This window comes from Lepidochelys olivacea (genome assembly GCF_965140295.1).
Source record: "Lepidochelys olivacea isolate rLepOli2 genome assembly, chromosome: 13".
Classification (NCBI taxonomy): Eukaryota; Metazoa; Chordata; order Testudines; family Cheloniidae; genus Lepidochelys; species Lepidochelys olivacea.
Window position 1 is genome coordinate 26,601,569 of NC_140423.1, and position 21,446 is coordinate 26,623,014.

General features: G+C 39.9%; 1 protein-coding gene across 4 annotated transcripts in view; it reads right to left on the reverse strand.

Moving 5' to 3' along the window:
- ITCH (itchy E3 ubiquitin protein ligase) overlaps window positions 1-21,446 on the reverse strand; it is a gene marked incomplete at its 5' end in the record, with an annotated part of 114,828 nt that overhangs the window by 80,591 nt on the left and 12,791 nt on the right. For 2 of the 4 annotated variants that reach the window (XM_084645713.1, XM_084645711.1), the window contains one exon: window positions 5,193-5,283. In XM_084645713.1, coding sequence (XP_084501839.1) covers window positions 5,193-5,262 — 70 coding nt within the window. Of the gene's footprint in view, window positions 1-5,192; window positions 5,284-18,386; window positions 18,494-21,446 lie in introns of those variants that run through there. The other 2 variants (XM_084645714.1, XM_084645712.1) reach the window with 2 other exon arrangements.

The window sequence follows — 21,446 nt, forward strand, 5'->3', positions numbered from 1 at the left end:
CTACACTAGTTTCCCTCAGGATATCAAATCGAGTTCGAGGTCTCAGTCCTTATCTTCTCTCAATAGCCCAGGGTATCCAAAAGATCATAGAAGTTCCCTGCATGAAGACAGCGGTCAACAATTTCACTCCTCCAGCACAAGACATTCTACAATGAGGATGAGGGTAAGGCTCGCCTGTTCAGAAGACAGAGCTTTCTGGGGCTGGTCCAAGAACATGGAGTGAACTCCCGCACAGGAACTAAGGGCCATAACAAACCTCACCACATTCTGCTCTAAGTGCCAGGTGCATTTCTTTGACCTTGCCTTCTCTAAAAGATATCTAGTTACACATCGCAAAATGTTTACTATAAAAAAAATCCATAAAAAAGCACTCCACTGCACACACTTCCCTCCCACTTAATTCAGCTCTTAATTGGATTGTATGCATACAGTCTTTAATGACACGATCACATGCTATTTTTTCCGCAGCCTTATTTACAACATTACATTCAAACGTTGCACTGAAAACAGAATTATGAATTTCATCATGGGTTTTCATGGCACACATCACAGTAACATCTTAGTATTTCACAAGAATTAATAAACTTATCTTTACAACACCCCCATGTGGTAGAGGATGATGGTATTATCCTCAACTGATAGCCGTGTCTCAGTTCCTTACAGCTAAAATTATCAAAAGTGTCCATGAATTTTGTATGCGCAATTGTAGATGCCTGGTGCCTGATTTTTCAGAGTAATTAGCATCTTATAGCGCTTTAAGTTCAGAGCACAGTGCCCACTGACCTCAGCCTCTTTTGTGAGTGCTGAATACATAAGAACATGACGACAGGTTTCAGAGTAGCAGCTGTGTTAGTCTGTATCCGCAAAAAGAACAGAAGTACTTGTGGCACCTTAGAGACTAACAAATTTATTTGAGCATAAGCTTTTGTGGGCTACAGCCCACTTCATCGGATGCATGCGGTGGAAAATACAGTAGGACGATTTTATATACACAGAGAACATGAAACAATGGGTGTTACCATACACACTGTAACAAGAGTGATCACTTAAAGTGAGCTATTACTAGCAGGAGAGAAAAAAAACCTTTTGTAGTGATAATCAAGATGGGCCATTTCCAGCAGTTGACAAGAACGTGTGAGGAATAGTAAGCGGGGAAAAATAAACATGGGGAAATAGTTTTACTTTGTGTAATGACACATCCACTCCCAGTCTTTACTCAAGCCTAATTTAATGGTGTCCAGTTTGCAAATTAATTCCAATTCAGCAGTCTCTTGTTGGAGTTTATTTTTGAAGTTTTTTTGTTGTAATATTGTGACTTTTACGTCTGTAATCGAGTGACCAGAGAGACTGAAGTGTTCTCCGACTGGTTTTTGAATGTTATAGTTCTTGACGTCTGATTTGTGTCCATTTATTCTTTTACGTAGAGACTGTCCAGTTTGACCAATGTACATGGCAGAGGGGCATTGCTGGCACATGATGGTATATATCACATTGATAGATGTGCAGGTGAACGAGCCTCTGATAGTGTGGCTGATGTGATTAGGCCCTATGATGGTGTCCCCTGAATGTGGGACACAGTGTGGCAACGGGCTTTGTTGCAAGGATAGGTTCTTGGGTTAGTGGTTCTGTTGTGTGGTTGCTGGTGAGTATTTGCTTCAGGTTGGGGGGCTGTCTGTAAGCAAGGACTGGCCTGTCTCCCAAGATCTGAGAGAGTGATGGGTCGTCCTTCAGGATAGGTTGTAGATCCTTGATGATGCGCTGGAGAGGTTTTAGTTGGGGGCTGAAGGTGATGGCTAGTGGCGTTCTGTTATTTTCTTTGTTGGGCCTGTCCTGTAGTAGGTGACTTCTGGGTACTCTTTGGCTCTGTCAATCTGTTTCTTCACTTCAGCAGGTGGGTATTGTAGTTGTAAGAATTCTTGATAGAGATCTTGTAGGTGTTTGTCTCTGTCTGAGGGGTTGGAGCAAATGCGGTTGTATGGTGGAACTTGGCTGTAGACAATGGATTGTGTGGTATGGTCTAGATGAAAGCTGGAGGCATGTAGGTAAATACAGCAGTCAGTAGGTTTCCGGTATAGGGTGATGGTTATGTGACCATCGCTTATTAGCACCTTAGTGTCCAGGAAGTGGATCTCTTGTGTGGACTGGTCCAGGCTGAGGTTGATGGTGGGATGGAAATTGTTGAAATCATGGTAGAATTCCTCAAGGGCTTCTTTTCCATGGATCCAGATGATGAAGATGTCGTCAATGTAGTGCAAGTCGAGTAGGGGCATTAGGGGAAGAGAGCTGAGGAAGCGTTGTTCTAAGTCAGCCATAAAAATGTTGGCATACTGTGGGGCCATGCGGGTACCCATAGCAGTGCTGCTGATTTGAAGGTATACGTTGTCCCCAAATGTAAAATAGTTATGGGTGAGAACAAAGTCACAAAGTTCAGCCACCAGGTCTGCCGTGACATTATCGGGGATACTGTTCCTGACGGCTTGTAGTCCATCTTTGTGTGGAATGTTGGTGTAGAGGGCTTCTATAGCCATAGACGTAAGAAGAACATAAGAATGTCTCTACTGGGTCAGACCAAAAGGTCCATCTAGCCTAGTATCCTATCTTCCAACAGTGGCCAGTGCCAGGTGCCCCAGAGGGAATGAACAGAACAGGTAATCATCAAGTGATCCATCCCCTCTTGCTCATTCCTAGCTTCTGGCAAACAGGCTAGGGACACCGTTCCTACTCACCCTACCTAATAGCTATTGATTTCCTCCATGAATTTATCTAGTTCTTTTTTGAACCCTGTTATGGTCTTGGCCTTTACAACTTCCTCTGGCAAGGAGTTCCACAGGTTGACTGTACGTTATGTGAAAAAATACTTCCTTTTATTTGTTTTAAACCTGCTGCCTATTAATTTCACTTGGTGGCCCCTAGTTCTTGTGTTATGAGAAGTAGTAAACACTTCCTCTACACCAGTCATGATTTTATAGACTTCAAATCATATCTCCCCATAATGGTCTCTTTTCCAAGCTAAAAAGTGCCAGTCTTACTAATCTCTCCTCATACAGAAGCCCTTTCATACCCCTAACGATTTTTGTTGCCCTTTTCTGAACCTTTTCCAATTCCAATATATCTTTTTTGAGATGTGGCAACCATTTCTGGTAAACCAAGATATGGGGTGACCACATCTGGTAAACCAAATACTTTTGTAAACCAAATTGGGTATCCAGACAATGAGGAACACAGTGGCCACCTACAAAAAAATTGGTTTACGTGACTTGCCAATACCAAATAGGAGCTTTGCAGAAGAGGAAAGGATAAATTACAGTTCTTCTGGTTGGCGTTCAACTGCCTTAACCATGAGACCATCCGTCCCTCTTCCTGCAGTCCCCTGCCTCATTCAGAACACATCTTCCAACTTCTGCAACAAATGAAGCAGGGGTCTTCATATAACAGTCTCAGGAAGGAGTGTGATCCGAGAATGAGCAGAGGATGTGGAATGTTGGGGAAAAATAGCATGCAATCATGCAATTTAAGTTTATCACAAAGCATATTCAGAAGAGGTCTGAATTAAGGTTGCATTGGAAAAAAATTATTTCTGGCATTTCCTAACTTTTGAGTATTTGACTTCAAAACCTTAACGTTCTGATAACTTTTTTTGTATGTAAAATATCCCAGTTTGTCTCATCCCTCACTACAGTCTTCATTTTTTTTTTTTTTAAATTAACCTGCCGCCCTTTCTGGGTGGAGAGTGGATGCTCAATTTTTTTGCCATAACATTTTACTCCCTTCCAAAAAACTTTTGCCATGGTCTTACAGTGATCTCCTTCGCCAGATGGAAGAGGGAATGTAGCGCTCTCTGAAGTTTGTCATCATTGCTTTTTCAAGTCAGCTTGCAGAGGGCGAAGTGCTCCTTCCAGTTCCTGTTGGTTCACTCAGTAAGGGGGCAAAATTAGTCCCAATCTAACATGCATTGCCTCTGGCTGCTGTTATCCCTTCTTTTGTCACTCTTCTTGTTATTTCTGTGCGCCTTTTTCAATCTATTCCTTCCATCCTCCCCAAACTCAAGTCTGTGTAGTTTCTGCACATAACCCCAAATGAAGCAGTTGGATTGTATCTCTCTGGGAAAAGGTGGGTGGTGGTGGAGAGGAATCCTCCTCCATAGGTTACAGAGGTGCAGCTGCTGCTCCATGGATACTCCTCCAGTTTCATGGCTGGAGTAACCTCTGGGCCTGTAGCATCTCTATGGGAGGACTGCCAGTGAATGTGTGCAGTGGTCGATTCACCACAGTCTCTGTTCCAAATCCCCATTGAACATGTACAGAGCGCCTCGCAGGCACACACAGAGGTGCACACTCAAAGAAAAGGTTCTACATCTCACTCTACTCTGCAGAGAATCCACACCAATTCCACTGGCAAGGTCTTCTGCATCCATGAGTATGCAAAAGATCTTATGACATTTCACTAATATTGTCAGACGCACTAGAGCAATGAAGCTGAATTGGCAAGTTATCAATTGCCGCACTGCTGGGGAGGCATTGTGTATGAGAGCGAGACATACAAATCCACTGTGTGAGCTCTTTAACCAACCTGCCTCACAAGTACTTAAACAGAGTATTATTCCCAAATTTAAATGTGAAACCTTGTATTTAAATATTCCCCTATAGTACTTGCAGCCCAACAGCTATAACATACTACTGCATGAGAATCAACAAGAGAACATGATTAGAAAGAGAGCAGTTTAAATTTACTCAACCTGAAATGTTCAGAGTATATTATAAAAGGCAATAAAAATATTAAGATTTAATCATTTTTCAATTTTTAAAGTGTTATCAGTAAGGAAAATGTTTTATGCATACAATTCTTAACCTCACAATTTCCCTTTAAATATAAGTGTATGGAGGAATATGAGAAAAATAAAGAAGTTTCCCATCTAGTTTTTATCATGTTATCAACTAGACTTTAGGAAGAAAAAGATACATCTAACAAAAAGATGTAAATAATAAGATGGCATTTCTGTCAGGGAATTACAGCAACACTGCTGGTTTCATTGCAGAACAAAGTTGAATGTCTTGTCCTCTTCACATCCAAAGCACAACATACCGCCAGTAGCATCTTATTACTTAACTATGTACACAACCTTTTTGTTTGTTATCCACCTCCCCCCCCCCCCAGGAATTGGGAGAAAACATTTAATCTTTTAAAAGACTTACCAGTAATCTGAAGCTGTGATTTCATGGCAAATCCACTGACAGTTCCTGATCTTGGCCCACTGCCAGCCATAATATGAGCTGGGCCTTGACTCTGAATGAGGAAGCAAAGAAGACATTAAAAACTCAATAGTAGAGTCTGAAATCAAATTATCTATTTTTTGGCATACATATACAATATATTGAGGATAAACACAAGACATTTGCTTTCCTTGCGATGGAAACTATGTTTCCATTTTGCCTGGGTATAAGATCAACTCTATTTATTAGCTCGTCACATAGTACCCAGGGCTACACCATCACACCTGGCTGTCATCATTCCTGTTTCGTGTGGTCATCCCTCTCTACTTCCCCACTCCCAAAAAGAAGGTTCTCCTAATCCTCAGAAGGGTTGCCACCCATCTAATGTATGGATATCTCCACCCTCTTGATGCCAGAAATCAAGAACAGTCAAGTTCAGTGGCAAACACTTTAAGAGCATTAAGAGGCAGAATGGCTGCTCCTCCCCTTCCTCTGCACTCCCAAAAGAAGATTATTCTTGCTATTTATCTTGTAAATGTAATGTAACTTACAAATAAAAATTCAGTGGAAGACAAATATTTTGTTTGTACTAAATCGGGTCCAATCTACAGCTGTGGCTCCTGGCTCTACAAAGCACTATTCAAAGAGCAAACAAAGCAGTTTCCTCTCATGCTGTGGAGATGCCCTTTATTTAGATCACAACTCCAACACAGTTTTCCCTTGCTCTTTCAACCTTTGGGCTCTCCTCTGTCTACTCCCAGGGCACACTGGAGTGGAGAGAGAGTCTCCTTACACCACTGATTCAAAGGCAAAGTACCTGTCCTGAAAAAAACAATGCATCAGATCAGTGGCTCTGATATGCCAAGAGATCTAAGTGATAAATGTGTGGTGCTTATTTAATAAACAGTGGAAGATGTGAAGGAAATGTCCGGTTATGCTAGTCTCCCACAGATTTTAAAGCGCACTGTTCAATCTGAAGGGACAAGGAGGTAAGTAGGTATCTGTCCCTTCTCTACTGGCTAGGCCATACACAATGTTAATGAGTCTACCACAGCTTCCAGCGAAGAGATGTAAACCTTTAGCAGTGGATGCTTATGCACTTAGTGCAAAAGGTTCCAGGTTTGTTCACTTTCAGGACACTCCAAGCAGGCTCAATTACACATGAACATGTCTATTCAATAAACATTTTAGATTATGTATTGTGCAGTGTAGAATATGGATAAGGAGACTAAATATATAAAAACGACATGAACTTCCTTGCTTGCAGGTTACAGTGTGAAGTGAAAAGTATGGCAAAGCAGAAATATTAATGTACTATTGACTGTTACAGTATCAGAGAGGCAAGGTGGGTGAGGTAATATCTTTTATTGGACTAACTTCTGTTGGTCCATATTTTCTAATATCCTGGCACTGACACGGCTACAACAACGCTATATGTCACAGTACTATATCCTGCCATTAATGCAATTAATATTTGTTTTTACTAGTTATGAAGCAAACCTTTCTAATAATCTTGTACAGTGTGAGTGTTCTTTCAATGTAAATATTTTAAAAGAAATTAAATTAATTAAAACGGATAAGACATTTAATCGACATTTATAGAGCAGCTCCATTCATATCAGAACAACGATTTAAGTCTAGCAAAATTAAAAACTTAAGGATCTTTTATACTTTAAGAAAGCAGCAGACCAAAAAGTCTAGACCAAAGCAGACATACCAGACAGCTTGGAGGTATTTGCACTAAAGAGTGAAGCTGCTATTTTCCATGCACATAATGCATCTCTACTAAATGTGATAATTACCTGATGTTTGAATTCACAGACAGTAAGTACATAAAGCATAAAAATTTAATCCTAAAATCTCTCTCATGGCAAATTTTAATTTAGATGCTTGCAAAATACTCAGTATTAAAAGACCTGAAAATATGTGACCTCATTTTCACCGAGAATACAGTGCATGGTTGAATAAGTACTGTAGTGAGCAGTCCTATTTAATTAAATGGGATTTATTCACATGTGTAAGTATTTTCAGGATCAAGACCTAAAACTTTTACAAGCAACTTGCTTACTGATGAGTTTCAGGTGACTATAATTCCATTAATCATTATTAAAAATGATAGACCAGAGTCTGTTGTATATTGGGTAGTTCTCCAAACTTCAGTGAAATCTCAGTTTTCAGTGGCTCTGTCAATCAAATCTGAAACCTGAGATACTTTTGTTGGATGTTTTCTAAAATTTCATAAAAGCCATTGGTCTGTTGTTGCATGTGGGTAACATGACACAAATCAAGTATCATTACTGAATTAGAAAAATTATAATAATCAACCTAATGAAATGCTTAAATAAAAATCCAAAACTGTTAATGAACAACCTTTGAGGAAGAAAGAATATCCCAGCTGGTGGCAATAGTTAGACTTATTTTTAAGCACATAACACCTCTGGTTTAATACAAATTAAATATATTCATTAAAAATTCCCACCCATTTTGTGCTAAACAACAACTTAGCTGTATAATTTAAGTCTTTGGATCATTTCCCTAACCTAAAGGAAAAAAAAAATCCAACATAACATCATTTAAAAAATTAGATTTGAGACAGGTAGGTGAATTATGCCTTGTAATATTTTCATTTCTACTGTAACCATGTTTTCAGTGATGAACAGGTAACAGAAACTTTTGCAAAAGCTTCAATTGCTTGCCAAAAATAGATAAAAAATGTCAGCCCTGGTCCTACAAACAGGTGCACTACAGATCCTGACACCTGCACAGAGATAAGGGTCTGTACCTGCATCTCTTGGCAGGATTCTGCAAGCCGTTCTGTTAAGGTAGATCCTTGAACCCATGAAAAATGTCCTTATCAACTTAATGTGCCAGTTGAGTGGCCTCAATCAATGTGTGAAGCCTCTATATTAAGAATTAATTAGTCATAGAGGGAAGTATTTTAATTTTTTTAAACGACATTTTAATTTTTTAACTATTTTAACTGGTATAAGAACACTTACCAATTAAAGCATGAGCTATTCTGGAAAATGACTAACAGCAGCATAGGAAGGTTATATGTTTATTGTCTGAATGATTACCGTACCAATACATTAAAGAATAATCAGATGACTGTCAGCCTTGCAAACTCAACTTCAGTTCTTTTCCATCTCACATGTCACCACCAGTAATAAAGACTACACAACCACACCGAGAACCATGCAGCCCCACAGTCTGCGGGGGGTATGCCCAAGTGGAACTGATTAGAAATTAGGCCTAGTCTACACACAAGTTGCAATAGTTTAACTGAAACTGTTTTTAAATCAATGTATAGTTGAACAGGTACAAAAGGTTGTATAGCACTTTTTTGGAACAGCTTAACTCAGTTCTCACCTGACTTAACCTAAATTGAAATAACCATGGTCTCATCTGCAGTAAGAGTTTCCATACAAGCTTTTGCACTGGTTGAGCTACGGGCTTTAAAAATCACATCTTAAGTTAAAATTAGTACAATTTCCTCATGTAGACAAGTCCTTACTATTTTGTTGATGGATGCTAAAGGAATAAGAGAATGTAGTTCATTTCCTAGCTGGCATCATAGAACTCTATGTTATTGTATCAATGTTTTCTGTATCAAAACAAACAAACAAACATACATTCTCAATTTTACAAAAACAGGCTTTCAAAATAAAAACCACCCTGCAAGTCTTTCCATCGTTTCCGGACTTTTCCATCTTGGGCATCATCATCATCAATAGTGAAGATTGGGTTGCACAGGTGTAACTGAATTAACTCCATAAACAATCCTGTTGATGCACAATGGACAGAATCCAGATTACTCATCCCTAGAGGTCATGGCTCTTTTATGGGTTAACAGTAGCAAGAACTTCCTACCACTAACGTCAGCAGATAATCATAGAACTGGAAGGGACCTCGAGAGATCATCTAGTCCAGTCCACTGCACTCATGGCAGGACTAATTATATAGACTATTCCTGACAGGTGTTTGTCTAACCTGCTCTTCAAAATCTCCAATGGAGAAGATTTCACAACCTCCCTGGGGCACTTTATTCCAGTGCTTAACCACCTGACAGTCACAAAGTTTTTCCTAACGTCCAACATAAACCTCCCTTGCTGCAATTTAAGCCCATTGCTTCTTGTACTATCCTCAGAGGTTAAGAACAATTTTTCTTCCTCCTTCTTGTAACAACCTTTTACATACTTAGAAGACTGAGAGGGGACATAACAGTTTTCATTTTCCAGACTAAACAAACCCAATTTTTTCAATCTTCCCTCATAGGTCATGTTTTCTAGACCTTTAATAATTTTTGTTGCTCTTCTCTGGACTCTCTCCAGTTTGTCCACACCCTTTCTGAAATATGGCACACAGAACTGGACATAATACTCCAGCTGAGGCCTAATCAGAGAGGAAAAATTACTTCTCATGTCTTACTTACAACACTCCTGATAATACATCCCAGAATGATGTTTGCTTTTTTTTGCAACAGCATTACACTGTTGACTCATATTTAGCTTGTGGTCCACTATGACCCCCAGATCCCTTTCCACAGTACTCCTTCCTAGGCAGTCATTTCCCATTTTTTGTGTGTGCAACTGATTGTTCCTTCCTAAATGCAAAGTACTCCATTTGTCCTTATTGAATTTCATCCTATTTACTTCAGACCATTTCTCCAGTTTGTCCAGATCATTTTGAAATTTAATCCTATTCTCCAAAGCACTTGCAACCCCTTCCCAGGTTGGTATTGTCTGCAAACTTTATAAGTGTACCCTGTATGATATTATCTAAATCATTGAAGAAGATACTGAACAGAACCGGATCCAAAACTGATCCCTGCGGGACCCCACTCATTATGCCCTTCCAGCATGACTGTGAACCACTAATGACTAAATATACACAAGGAAGACGACTTAAGTAGGGAAGAATTATATTTAGATTAATGTTTCAAGAAGAACTGAATTTCCTTTAAAATATATATTTATTTTGTAATGATTGCATAGAGCTATTTTACTATCACAATTAGGCATTCCAGAGTATCTGGGGTGTCTTCTTGCTGTCTCCCATGCTTAATTACCAAAGCTTAGAATATTTAAAATATGCTAATTGTTAATATTGTAATAAAAGAGAAAAAATCTTAAAGCTATAACTAACAATTCCCTGAGTAAACTGAATGTGACTAGGCCCTCATGTTTGCTATTATAATGCAACTAATAATGACTCCATTTTTGTATTTATTTTTTATAAAAATATTAACATTTTCCAGGGTCTGTGATAGCTAGAAGCAGAAACCAGTTTGCTTTGAAACACTGTTATATGACTCCATGATATAAAAGGTAACCATTTAGGAAACTTTTCATTGTAAGTCAGCTGAGTAATCAAATATATTTCTTAAAAACTGAAAATGAAGAATATTGCACGAAGTCTTGTTTGGCATAGAGAAGGATACATTAGGACAACCAGGGAATCAGTGCTTTTAGACATCCAGCAGAATTAATAATTCAGTGCTTGACTGGGTAATATCAATGATTGCTTTTGACCTCTCACAGTTAAGGATTTTCTCCAGGAAGTTCACCTTCATGACCCACGCCCCTTGTAGTATGTGGAATTTAGATAAACTATTCTGCAGTGCTCCCTAATTTAGAGGCAGATAGGACGCACTGAATTCTGAAGGAATGCTAAATGATTTTAAACCATTTGACAATCTTTAATGTTATGCAGCCTAACATTTTCTGGAACTTCCGGAATTCACAGACAGCTTTCATTTTTTATCCTTTGTGAATTTTATCCTTCAAATTCACACACATAATGAATCAGGAATAGTTAGACTCTAGGTAAGAGGTTTGTGAAAAGAAAGTAATGGCAGTAGATGCATTATTCAAGATTAACTTTAGAAGATAAAACTACATTAAGTGAACAGTTCACCTTCAGAAGTTCGCACTTATTCAAGTACGTAGGATGGGAGTTATTTGAAGCAGGGTGGTTATTTGAAGACACAGTTCTGTCATGCAAAGCTGGGGAGCAACAGAACAAGAGGCTAGCAGATCCAGTGAGACTCAAAAACTCTATACAACTCCTGTACGCCTGTCTTTGGCACAAGTATTGGAGCATCTCTGTTGCTAGCTGGCCCTGCTGCTTCACTCCTTTAAATGGCCAGTCTCCCCATCTGCAGAACTCCTTAGCCTCACTTGTGTAGAGCAGTGTAAAGTGGGACCTCATGCCTCCTCTAAACCAAACCAAACGATAAAATGCAAGGAAGAACTCCTACTACAGAAATTTTAGGCAGGCGAGTGATTGCTTGATATTGCTACTCTCCTGTCCTTGCTGCTGTTCAGTCTGAAAAGACTCCCCCTTCTCTTATCAAATTGCTGCCTTTTGAGGGCAGAATGCTGGAGCAGACACAGGGAATTCATTAAACTCTCTAGCATAGGGAAAAGACAGAAGAACAGAAGAGGGCAGGACAAGCAAAACGGTGGTCAATGAAACTCAGGTGCACAAAGCAGCAGCAGCATAACAGATGTATGCAATATCTGGACAAAAAAGCAAATTGTGGCTAATTATGCTCCATAAATTCCATGTGATCCTGTGCATATCAAATACAATCTATCATATCACCCCTCTTTAATCTGGTGTGCAAAATGCCATAACTTCAAAGGGGTAAGGAACTTGGTCCACACACACACACACACACAATCAAGAGTTGTTTTAATTCCAGCTCTGAACTTGGCTCCTTCGGTGGCCTTGGGCAAGTCATTTAACCTTATTGCTTAACTTTTCCCCCATCTGTAAAATGGAGCCAATACTTACTTGAGCAATAGGAATTGGGAGGATTGATGTTTGAAGTGCTTGAAGATGAAAGTTCCATAACAGAACTGCTATCGGGGCTTGAAAAACCAACTCAGGCAGGGTGAGTTGAACTTTTGGCCTTGAACCACTGGCTCCTTCTCTGGAGAGGAGCAAGGAGGCAGGGACCAGATCATCTCAAGTACTGATTCTAATTTGACAGGAAGAGAGAGGGCCAAGAGGGAACACAGCAGAGCAGCCACCACTAGCTCTTTTTCAGGAGGGGAAGGAGGCAGGGAGAAGAGTGACTTCTTAGCTACTCCTCTTTTCACATAGTTGGCAGGAAATGAGAAGAGCAGCTTCTGAGCCACTTCTCATTTAAGAGGAAAAAGTGGGAAGTGAGAAGCAGAGAGTCCAGGTGGAAAGTGGAGCTGGAAAGCCAAGGGCCTCTTACATATGCAGGAACAAGGGCACAAGCAGCTGAAAGGCCCTGCAAAAGGCTATTTTGGAGTGGTGGAGAGAGCAGTGTGGATTCACTCTGGGCATAGCATTAACTCATTTTATCTAGGGGCAGAATTAATTTGGAAGGGGGAAAGACTGACTGGGGACAGAATGGATTTATTTTGGAGAGAAAGAAAAAATTAATATTTTGGGGGGAGTGAACGAACTGATTTGTTGAGTGGGAGTGAAAACGTGCCAATGGAAATCAAGTATGCTCATCTTCGGAGAGTGGTGGCACATGTTCATTACACCTTGCCGAGTAGGCTGAGGTATCGTGGAAATTTTTCAAGCCCCATGTATCAATAGTTTCAATATTGTATGTAACCCCAACTTTAGGTTGATAGGTTGGACTGCCTTAAAAAGTCTCATTTATGTCTTTCCCCGTCTCCTTGAGATTTGTATGACACCATTGATTTGAAGTATTTCTGAAAAGATAAAAGCTATCCAACAGAGTTTGTCTACCTTGTGTATAGAAAGTGTTTAGCACAGAGGTTACCAAACTGAAGTCCAGGGAGAGCTGGTAAGCCATATGATTCTGGTTCTGTTCTGTGTTTCCAGATGTTAAAACACAATACAATAACAAAAACAGGAGGTAGCCTACATCATAAAGAACAGAAGGGGAAGTCCATAAGGGACTGTAAATAAAATTTACATCCCTGATCTAGCACATTATTGGCACTACCAGAATACTAAGAAAAACAAAACAGATTTGACATTACGTCTTCTACCTATCAATTCCCATAGTAGTTGAGTGCCTTTTATAATCTTTTAGTGTAAAAAAAAGAGTTAAAAAAATGCTTGGAAAGAAATAGGATTCAGGAGAGTTTCTGCATCAGGTTGTAACTGGGGTCAGTGAAAGGATCAAGGAGGTCTTTTACAGCAAAATGCAGCCTGTCCAGTTTCCCCACCCACGCCTTTATATGTACTTCACTTAACCAATACACTGCCACAACAGTCAGCCAGTTAATCAGTTTTAATTTCTAAACAGATTTATTTTGTTCAAAGTAGCCTGTGCCCTAGTACTCAAGGACTACAAGTTAAAACCTAAAATCCAGATGCTTAAGTTACGAATACCCAAAAAGAGGTCAGTGTAAGTGGTTAAAAAGAGCTTAGTGTGATTTGAGTGCAAGAAAGAAAGGAGACAGCCCTGTAATTCAACAACAGTGTTCTAAATTTTTCAAACTTTTCAAAAACAATGCTCATCTGAGATGAAGCCAGAACACTTTCAAGCCAAAAGGAATTTTAAAACATTATTAGAGGCATCAGAAGTAAGATAATTGGTGTTTTATTACACAACAGTTGGCCCCTGAATTTAAAATTAAGACTTATTTATATCAGGTAATTTAGAAGAAATAGGCACAAATAAAACCAGCTATTACAGTGTCTAGATTCAGGTACAACTCAGCTTATTATTAAATTGTTAAATTATTAAATAATATGATTATTAAAGAAACCAAAACATGTCTCAAATACTTGAATTTTTTTAAACCAATACAGAAAAGCAGTATCATAGTTTAACTCTGCTTACTGAGTCAACGTGTAAGTTACTCTTCTGGTATAATCAGTCAGGTGCAGCTTCAAAGACAACACTGGTAATTTCAGAGCCATAATAAAGTACCAGTGAGAAAAAGAGGAAAGTTTTGAGATGCTCTCCTGTGATCGAATAAAAAGGCACTGACATTCAGGATGACAGTGGCTGTAACATGGAGAAAAGGAAAGAGTATAAAGCAGAAGAAAATGGTGAAAACCTGCCCAACTCCTCCCATATTTTCTCGAACTGTTTACTGCCTATGGAAGAAACATCTGATGTTTTAAAATAGATCTTAAAAACTCTTAAGAATGTGTATTGAAAAGAGGTTCCTACTTCAAGAGTAGCAACGTTTCTACCTCTCTCTCACATATACAGATATACAGAGATAGAGATTTTGAGACACACACACAAAACCACCCTATTGTTTTGAGACAGGTGGCAGTCCTTTCACCTTGATCAACCTACCTACAGGCCTGGCTTCCCCCCCGCCCACCTTTCCAATGTGTAATGTCACGTTACACACCACAGCAACTTTTCCTTTAAGCCAGTTGCCCTGTAACTGTATGTGGTGGATGAGACTGATGACAGTCTGGTTCTTTATACACCTGCTGAATCTCTGTTCCCATTTCTTCCACCAGCAAGTAATCAAGCAATACATGCAACAAATCAAATCATCAGCCTGACACCTTTCTGGCATCCTTCACTAGCAATAGATCATCCAAAAGCAGCAGTATTGTCTGTGTAATACCCAGATGTAAAACTACACTGATAAAGATCAAGGAAGTTTATGGACTCCAGTGAAGACTGCGGGTCCATACTCACCTTCTCCACAACTTTTCCTAAAAAGTGTCAATTCCTGGCAAGATTGTCATCAAGAGTTTCTTTGCTTTTCTGAATTTCCACACTCACACCCACCTGAAGAGAAGGATGTGAGAACAGGAAAACCTTTCTGAACGCAGCACAAGCTGACGGGTTAGATAAGGAAAAGGGGTGGTGGGGGGGAAATGCATGTCCTGATTACCAAAAGGGGGAAAAGAATGCCCTTCTTTATGAAACATACAGAGAAAATACTTCAGTGACATTGTAACCAGATACTCAGAATTGGCCCAACTTGCAACTTTTGATCTAAATTCCTAGAGATCAGACATGTTCTCTCTACAGATTATACAGATTAGTAAAACTGGTCAACCAACTCTATATGCCTGGAGAAAGATACCCTAATAAGAGCCTTGTTGAACTCCAAACTGCATTATGATGACTACAAGTTTCCTGAATTCAACAGCTTATGTAATATTCATTAATTTACATTTCTATGCACAGAAAACTAATTCTGTAGCTTGCATGCAATTAGTACAAGGTCACATGACATGAATTACATCTTCTATAGATATGCATGATTTGGTCTGAGTAAAAATTTAAAAGTAAGGCATTTTAACCATTAGAACTGCAGCATATAAAATTAAAAGAGGAAAAAAGAGGAAAGAAAGGAACAGAAGAGAAATAAGGGGAAAATGATGACTAGACGATATCCTCTTGGTAGCATAATACTATCACCCAGCAGTGAACTGCTCATGGGGAGACAGAAAGTGGATAAATTAGGGGAGGAAGGAAGGGGCAGCGCATCACTTATTACACACACACTCTGAGATAAGAAACTAATTTGGAGCCTATAATTTATTTTCTGTACCTTGAAAATAACAGCAAACGAATGAAAGAGTTAAAAGGGTGATCGTTCTGATTAGACTAACACAGCTGCTACTCCGAAACCAGTTCTGATTAGATTTTTACATATATACGTTCAGAAAAAAGGTACAATTTTCATGTATAGCATTAAGACAGTTGGCTTCTTGAAGCCTAGCGAAGTAGAGCCCCCCAAAAAGCACTGCACAAAATAATTAAAGCCATTTCTGAAAACAAAAATTGTATTGTGACATTCCCTAGAGTACAATCTGGACTGCTGAACAGCTGTGTACCCTCAATTTCTCCTGGGGTGCTTTTTGCACTACTTTGCCATGAGAACCACTACTCTCACACAGCCTCTAGCATGTACATTACTTCCAGCTGAGATATGAGTGGTCTAACCAGCTGCTCCTGAATTATATTGCAGAGTGACACCAGCAAATTCCCTGTCCCAGACTTGTCCCCAGAAATGTGCGCCTTGTACTGCCCAGCTCTTTTCTTCTGGACAATACAAGCTCATACATAATCCATCATTTTATTAATAGAAAATTATATGCACAAACCTCATCGCAAAATGGATTCAGATAAAACAACAAGTTTATTAACTACGGAAAGATAGATTAAGTGATTACAAGTAATCAGGCATAAAAGTCAGAAATGTTTACAAAGAAATAAAAGTTAAAATGCAAACTAATACCTAACTTAACAAGCTAACTGAATTTAAAGCAAAAAGGTTTCTCTCATCATATATTTACAGCAGCCTGGCTGGATTTCAGTCAGTACCCTTCCTCCCCCACTTCAATGATGCTTCCTTTGTCTTTCCAGTGTAGTACAGATGAGTACAGATGAGGGGAGGGGGTAATCTGGGGCCTCTGTTCCTCATTTTTCCTCTCTCTCCCTCTTCTTTGAGAATCATCTTCAGCTGGGGTTCAGGCAGCACAGTCTGTTTGCACAGGAACCTCCAGCTGTTCTATTGCCAAGATGTAAATGTATTGCTCACGCCCTTCTTTCTGCCAAAGAATGGCCACTTACCCAGGTGATAGTCCATTTGCTTATGTTGACCCCTAGCTAAGACATCAGTTTGCCTTCTGCCTCTGAGGAACTGGTTTGTGCCTGCTTTTCTAAATCTGGAACATGTCTTATAGAATAGAATTTTATAACATCACACACAATGTTGCCACATATCTTTTACCAGGACAATAATGTACAGCGTATGATGAGTTTTCAAATGATGCCTCACAAGGCATACTTTATACAAAATTTATCATAGCTTTGTAAAAAGGATGAACATATGGGTACATACAGACTACTGCATGTATATTTTTATTTCAGTTGTTTCCTCGTCATGATGCAAGTCATTTAGAAAAACATAATACTGCATACACGAATAGCCTAGTTATAACTGATTCACCAGGACAATACTCAAAATGACAAGCTCTGAAAGGACAACTGAAAAACAAATTTTGTCAATCCAGGCCCAAATGCTGAAGTGCCGCACAGGGTCAAATTCATTGTGGGGAATGGGTGGAGGAATAACTAAACTGCACCCTGTGCAGCTACAACCAATTAAAAATGTTTGCAGTCATGAAGAAATTATTGGGACAAAATTCTATGGCTTTTGCTTTTCAGGAGGTTAGACTAGATCATATTGGTCCCTTCCAGCCTTAAAAATATATGATTTTAATAAGACTGCAACACAATGATTGTATTCAATCAAAGTGGAGACCAATTTTAAAGCACTTAAATTCAAAGCTTCCATGAAGGTACTTACATTTTCAGCACAACTGCAGTGACAGTACTAACATCAATTCTGGGGTGGAAAGAACACTTGAAAGTTGGCACCTCACTCCTCCCACAACAGGTCACAAACTATCTTTGCATAGACTCGGGCTCGCAGGACTGCTGGTATGGCTGGAGCTCAGGCTATGAAACTCAGTGAGGGGGCTAGGACTCAGACCTGAGCTCCAGCCTGAATGGTAAAGCCTACGCTGCTACTTTTAGTGCTGCCGTGCAAGCCCAAGTCTGTAGACCTGGGCTCAGACTTGCTGCTGGGGGTTTTCTGGATTTGGGGGGTTGTTTTGCAGTCTAGACGTACTCTCAGGTGGTTGCTGTATGATGGCTGAAAGTGCTGTTGTTGCTGCCATAGTCTGGCAATATGCAGGTAAGTATGGGGGGTGGTCTGTGAAGGGCAAAGGAGGAGACCATTTTCCAAGGAACAATGACAGGGAGCCTACATACAGTTCATTCTATTAATCAAGGTCAGTTGCTAATAGAGGGAATTTGGCCTGTCTTCATGCAGAAGCAAGTTAAGCATTTCTTAGTACAAGAAGTTTTGTACCTACTTTTTCAGACAATACTCAATGGATTTACACAAAACCTGGCTCCATGAAAGCGGATCCATTTTGGGGACAGAGAGACAACTGTGAAGTCTTCTCTTGTTGAGTTTCAGCAAATTTACTCTTAAATGCTCTAGGCAGGACTGGGGCTGCAACCTATAAATTAAACTCATGACCCTTATGATTAGTTAAGTCTAGCTGGAGAGGACACTGGGATTAATAATGAGATGTTGTCATTTTTCCTTTCAAGAGGTCAAAATGCCAAAGTCTCTCAATGGAGACTGTTCAATGTACACTCAAGAAATCACCCTTGACGTTAACAATTTATGCAGTCATCAATGCCCCTCCACTTGCCTTTTCTGGGAAGATGTTAAAGCAACTCTGGCACCTCCAGGAATCCTCAGATTTCCTTCTCCTCACACAATTTGGTATTAAGACCTGGACATGGAAGACAGACAGCTCTGGACCCTTGTTAATGATCTCTATTGTGGTAATGGACAAAAAATATATAAACCTGGCCATTTGTAATATGCTCCTCAGCACATACTGTAAGAAATGAGGTGTGGCTCTCCCTCCCAGCCCTTTTTATCCAAATATTCTATCTTCCACATTGAGTTTTGTTCAGATACAAATGAAAGCAGCAACGGGTTGGTGGTCAATACATCCTGTGCAGCCAACTTTCCCTGCATGGTCCCTTCTCTCTTTCCCTAGAATTCATTCCACACCTATGTATCTATCTTAAGCACTTATATGGCCCCAACTACCACAGAATCTGACCACCACACAATCTTTAAGATATTTATCCTCTCCCTGTAAGGCAGGGAATTGCTATTATCCCTATTTTACTGATAGGGAATTGAGCCAAGCTTCCCCGACTATGCCACTGGTTCACTAAGTCTGCTCCTCCTTCTGCGGCTAACCAGACCCCTCCCCCAGGCACTCTGGCCAGGCCCCCCACCTCAAAGAGGAGTTACGTGAATACTACTTGTTTTCTGGGTTTCAGATGTTTAAGTTTGCATTACCTTCAGTCCCTCCCACCACAGATTCCTGTGTACATGGAGGGGCAGGAAGGGGGACTCAGAATCTCAAGAAGAGTGGGGTCATTCAAATCCCAGAACATGGAGCAGACGAGGAAAGGGGCTCATACTCCTGCAGAGAGAGATAAAGCACTTCTAGATCCTAGCACACACACAGAAGGCAGAATTCAGGGCTGACAGGACATCACACTTCCTCGGCTGCCCCTCGTATTCTCCAACCCTTCCTCTCCTCTGCACCCTCTCCCACCTTACCTGAGCCCCTACTATCCATTCCCATTTATCCCCTCCCCATAACATCTTCATCCCTTTCTGCAGGCCCAAGCCCCTCTTCCCCTATTACCACCTACTCTTGCGCCCCAATCATCCCTCCCCTCTCACTGGGAATTCCTGGGGTAATTTATTCTCTTTTCAAAAATAGTTTTTAAGACCTTCTGACTGTTCTTAGTTTGGAGAAATGTAATCAGAGTACAGCAGAACAAACACAACTTTGATAGACATTTTCCCCGAAGGCTTACAATTCATTCTCAGATTGCTGCCCAAGGCGGGCTTCAAACATCAAAGTTGCAGATTCAGAGAGGTATTAAGCGGTCTCCATTCATCTCAATGAGGTGTTCTCAGCTCAAAGAGAATACCCAATGGAGATTAATACAGCCTAAAACAATAGCTCTGAGGCATGGTCTACACTACAGCATTAGGTCAATGACAGCTATTCCGGTCACTTTTCCCACATAGATAAGATTCTCCCTTGTGACACCTCATACATTTAGGCCTGTTCTGCACTTGAAGGATAACTACACCGCTCAGAGGTGTGAAAAATCCATATCTCAGAGTGGCATAATTAAGTCAACCTAAGTCCTCATGTAGACAGCGCTAGGTAGATACCTAGCTACTGCCTCTTGGGGAGATGGATTGCCTATGCCATGGGGAAAATCCCTCCGATTGGCGTAGACAGTGTCTATGCTGAAGTGTAACATTTTAAGTGTAGACAAGCCCTCATCCAAAACTAGCTCCACTGCGGTTTATTATTACCTTTTTTGTAGAGACTTGGTCATTTTTTAATCTACAGGACAGTGCTCATATATCCAAGCCAATCAGAATGAATTCTGTGAATACGATTTCATGCAACACAAACAAAAGCTTTACTGAAATTCCAAATATCATCTACCAAGTCTCCTTCCACTAATTCTATAGTTCTATCTAAGAAAGCACTTTGACAAAATTTGCAATCCCCTGCTCCTTGTTACTCACTGTTCCATTATTCTTTATATGTTTAGTGATTTTTTTAATATGGTATGAATATTTATATCAGGTTTTGAAGTTAAAATTAGAGTGTAATTGCCAAGATTACTCTTTCTGGCACTTCTCCAGCTCATTATGCTTTTTCAAAATTAACTTGAGGTTTAGTAAATTTATTGGCCAATTCTTTTGGCACAGCAGGATATACTGTCCTCCAGACCTTTTATCTGTATATATTCAGATTGTTCAAGTATTTCTTTACCTGCTTTACAATAGCTATTGTTACAAAGACTTTGTCCATTATTTTCAAATTGCCCCCATTTTTCATGTTGGGCAGATTTTTAAACAGGAACTAACAAGCTTAGTTTCTACTATTAGAAATTTTCCCAAAAATATACTTGTGAAAGCCCTTCAGCTTGCATTAACTCATTTTGTTTTCTTGCTGCCCTCCTCTTTCATGGGAAGCCTTGCCTAACTGGATATTCTTGTTTAGCTACCTCACCATTTTTCATTTCCAGAACAGGATTCTTTTTACATTCAGATCTCTTAGAAACCACACAAACCACAATGAGCACGTCTTACTACTTGCGTGAATCTGTTGTGCCTTCATTATGTGTGTTTTGGAATCCTTCCCCGAGCCCCGTTCCACACTTGCGAATTTTCAGATTGTATTTCCCCCGCCCCCAACCTGACATACTGTGCCACCCCTTAACATGTTCCCATTTTATACACATCTAAACTGAGCAAGTGGGCTGAATGGGACCAGAGAACCATTGGTTCTGTATGGAAAGAGTAGGAAGAAAAGAAGCACAGTAGCCCAAGTACCACTTATCTCTTAACTGGCTGGGATATCACTTAATCCAAACAGTTGCTTCATTAATAAACCAATCCTCTCAGCAGCAGCCTGGTGCATCCATTGAGATCAGGCTTCTTTCTTTGCTCATACTAGACACTAGAACAACACTGGCTAAGATTGTGTCACACTAATATCTATTTCTCAACAGATTCTTGAAGTCATCCTTGAGATCACTGAATCCCCTGTAGTGTCGTTTGCTTCCATGTCCACTACAGTTAGTGAGACTTCTTAAGAAACAATCTACCCTTCTTGTCACAATTATTCAGGCATCCTGCTGTCTATCTG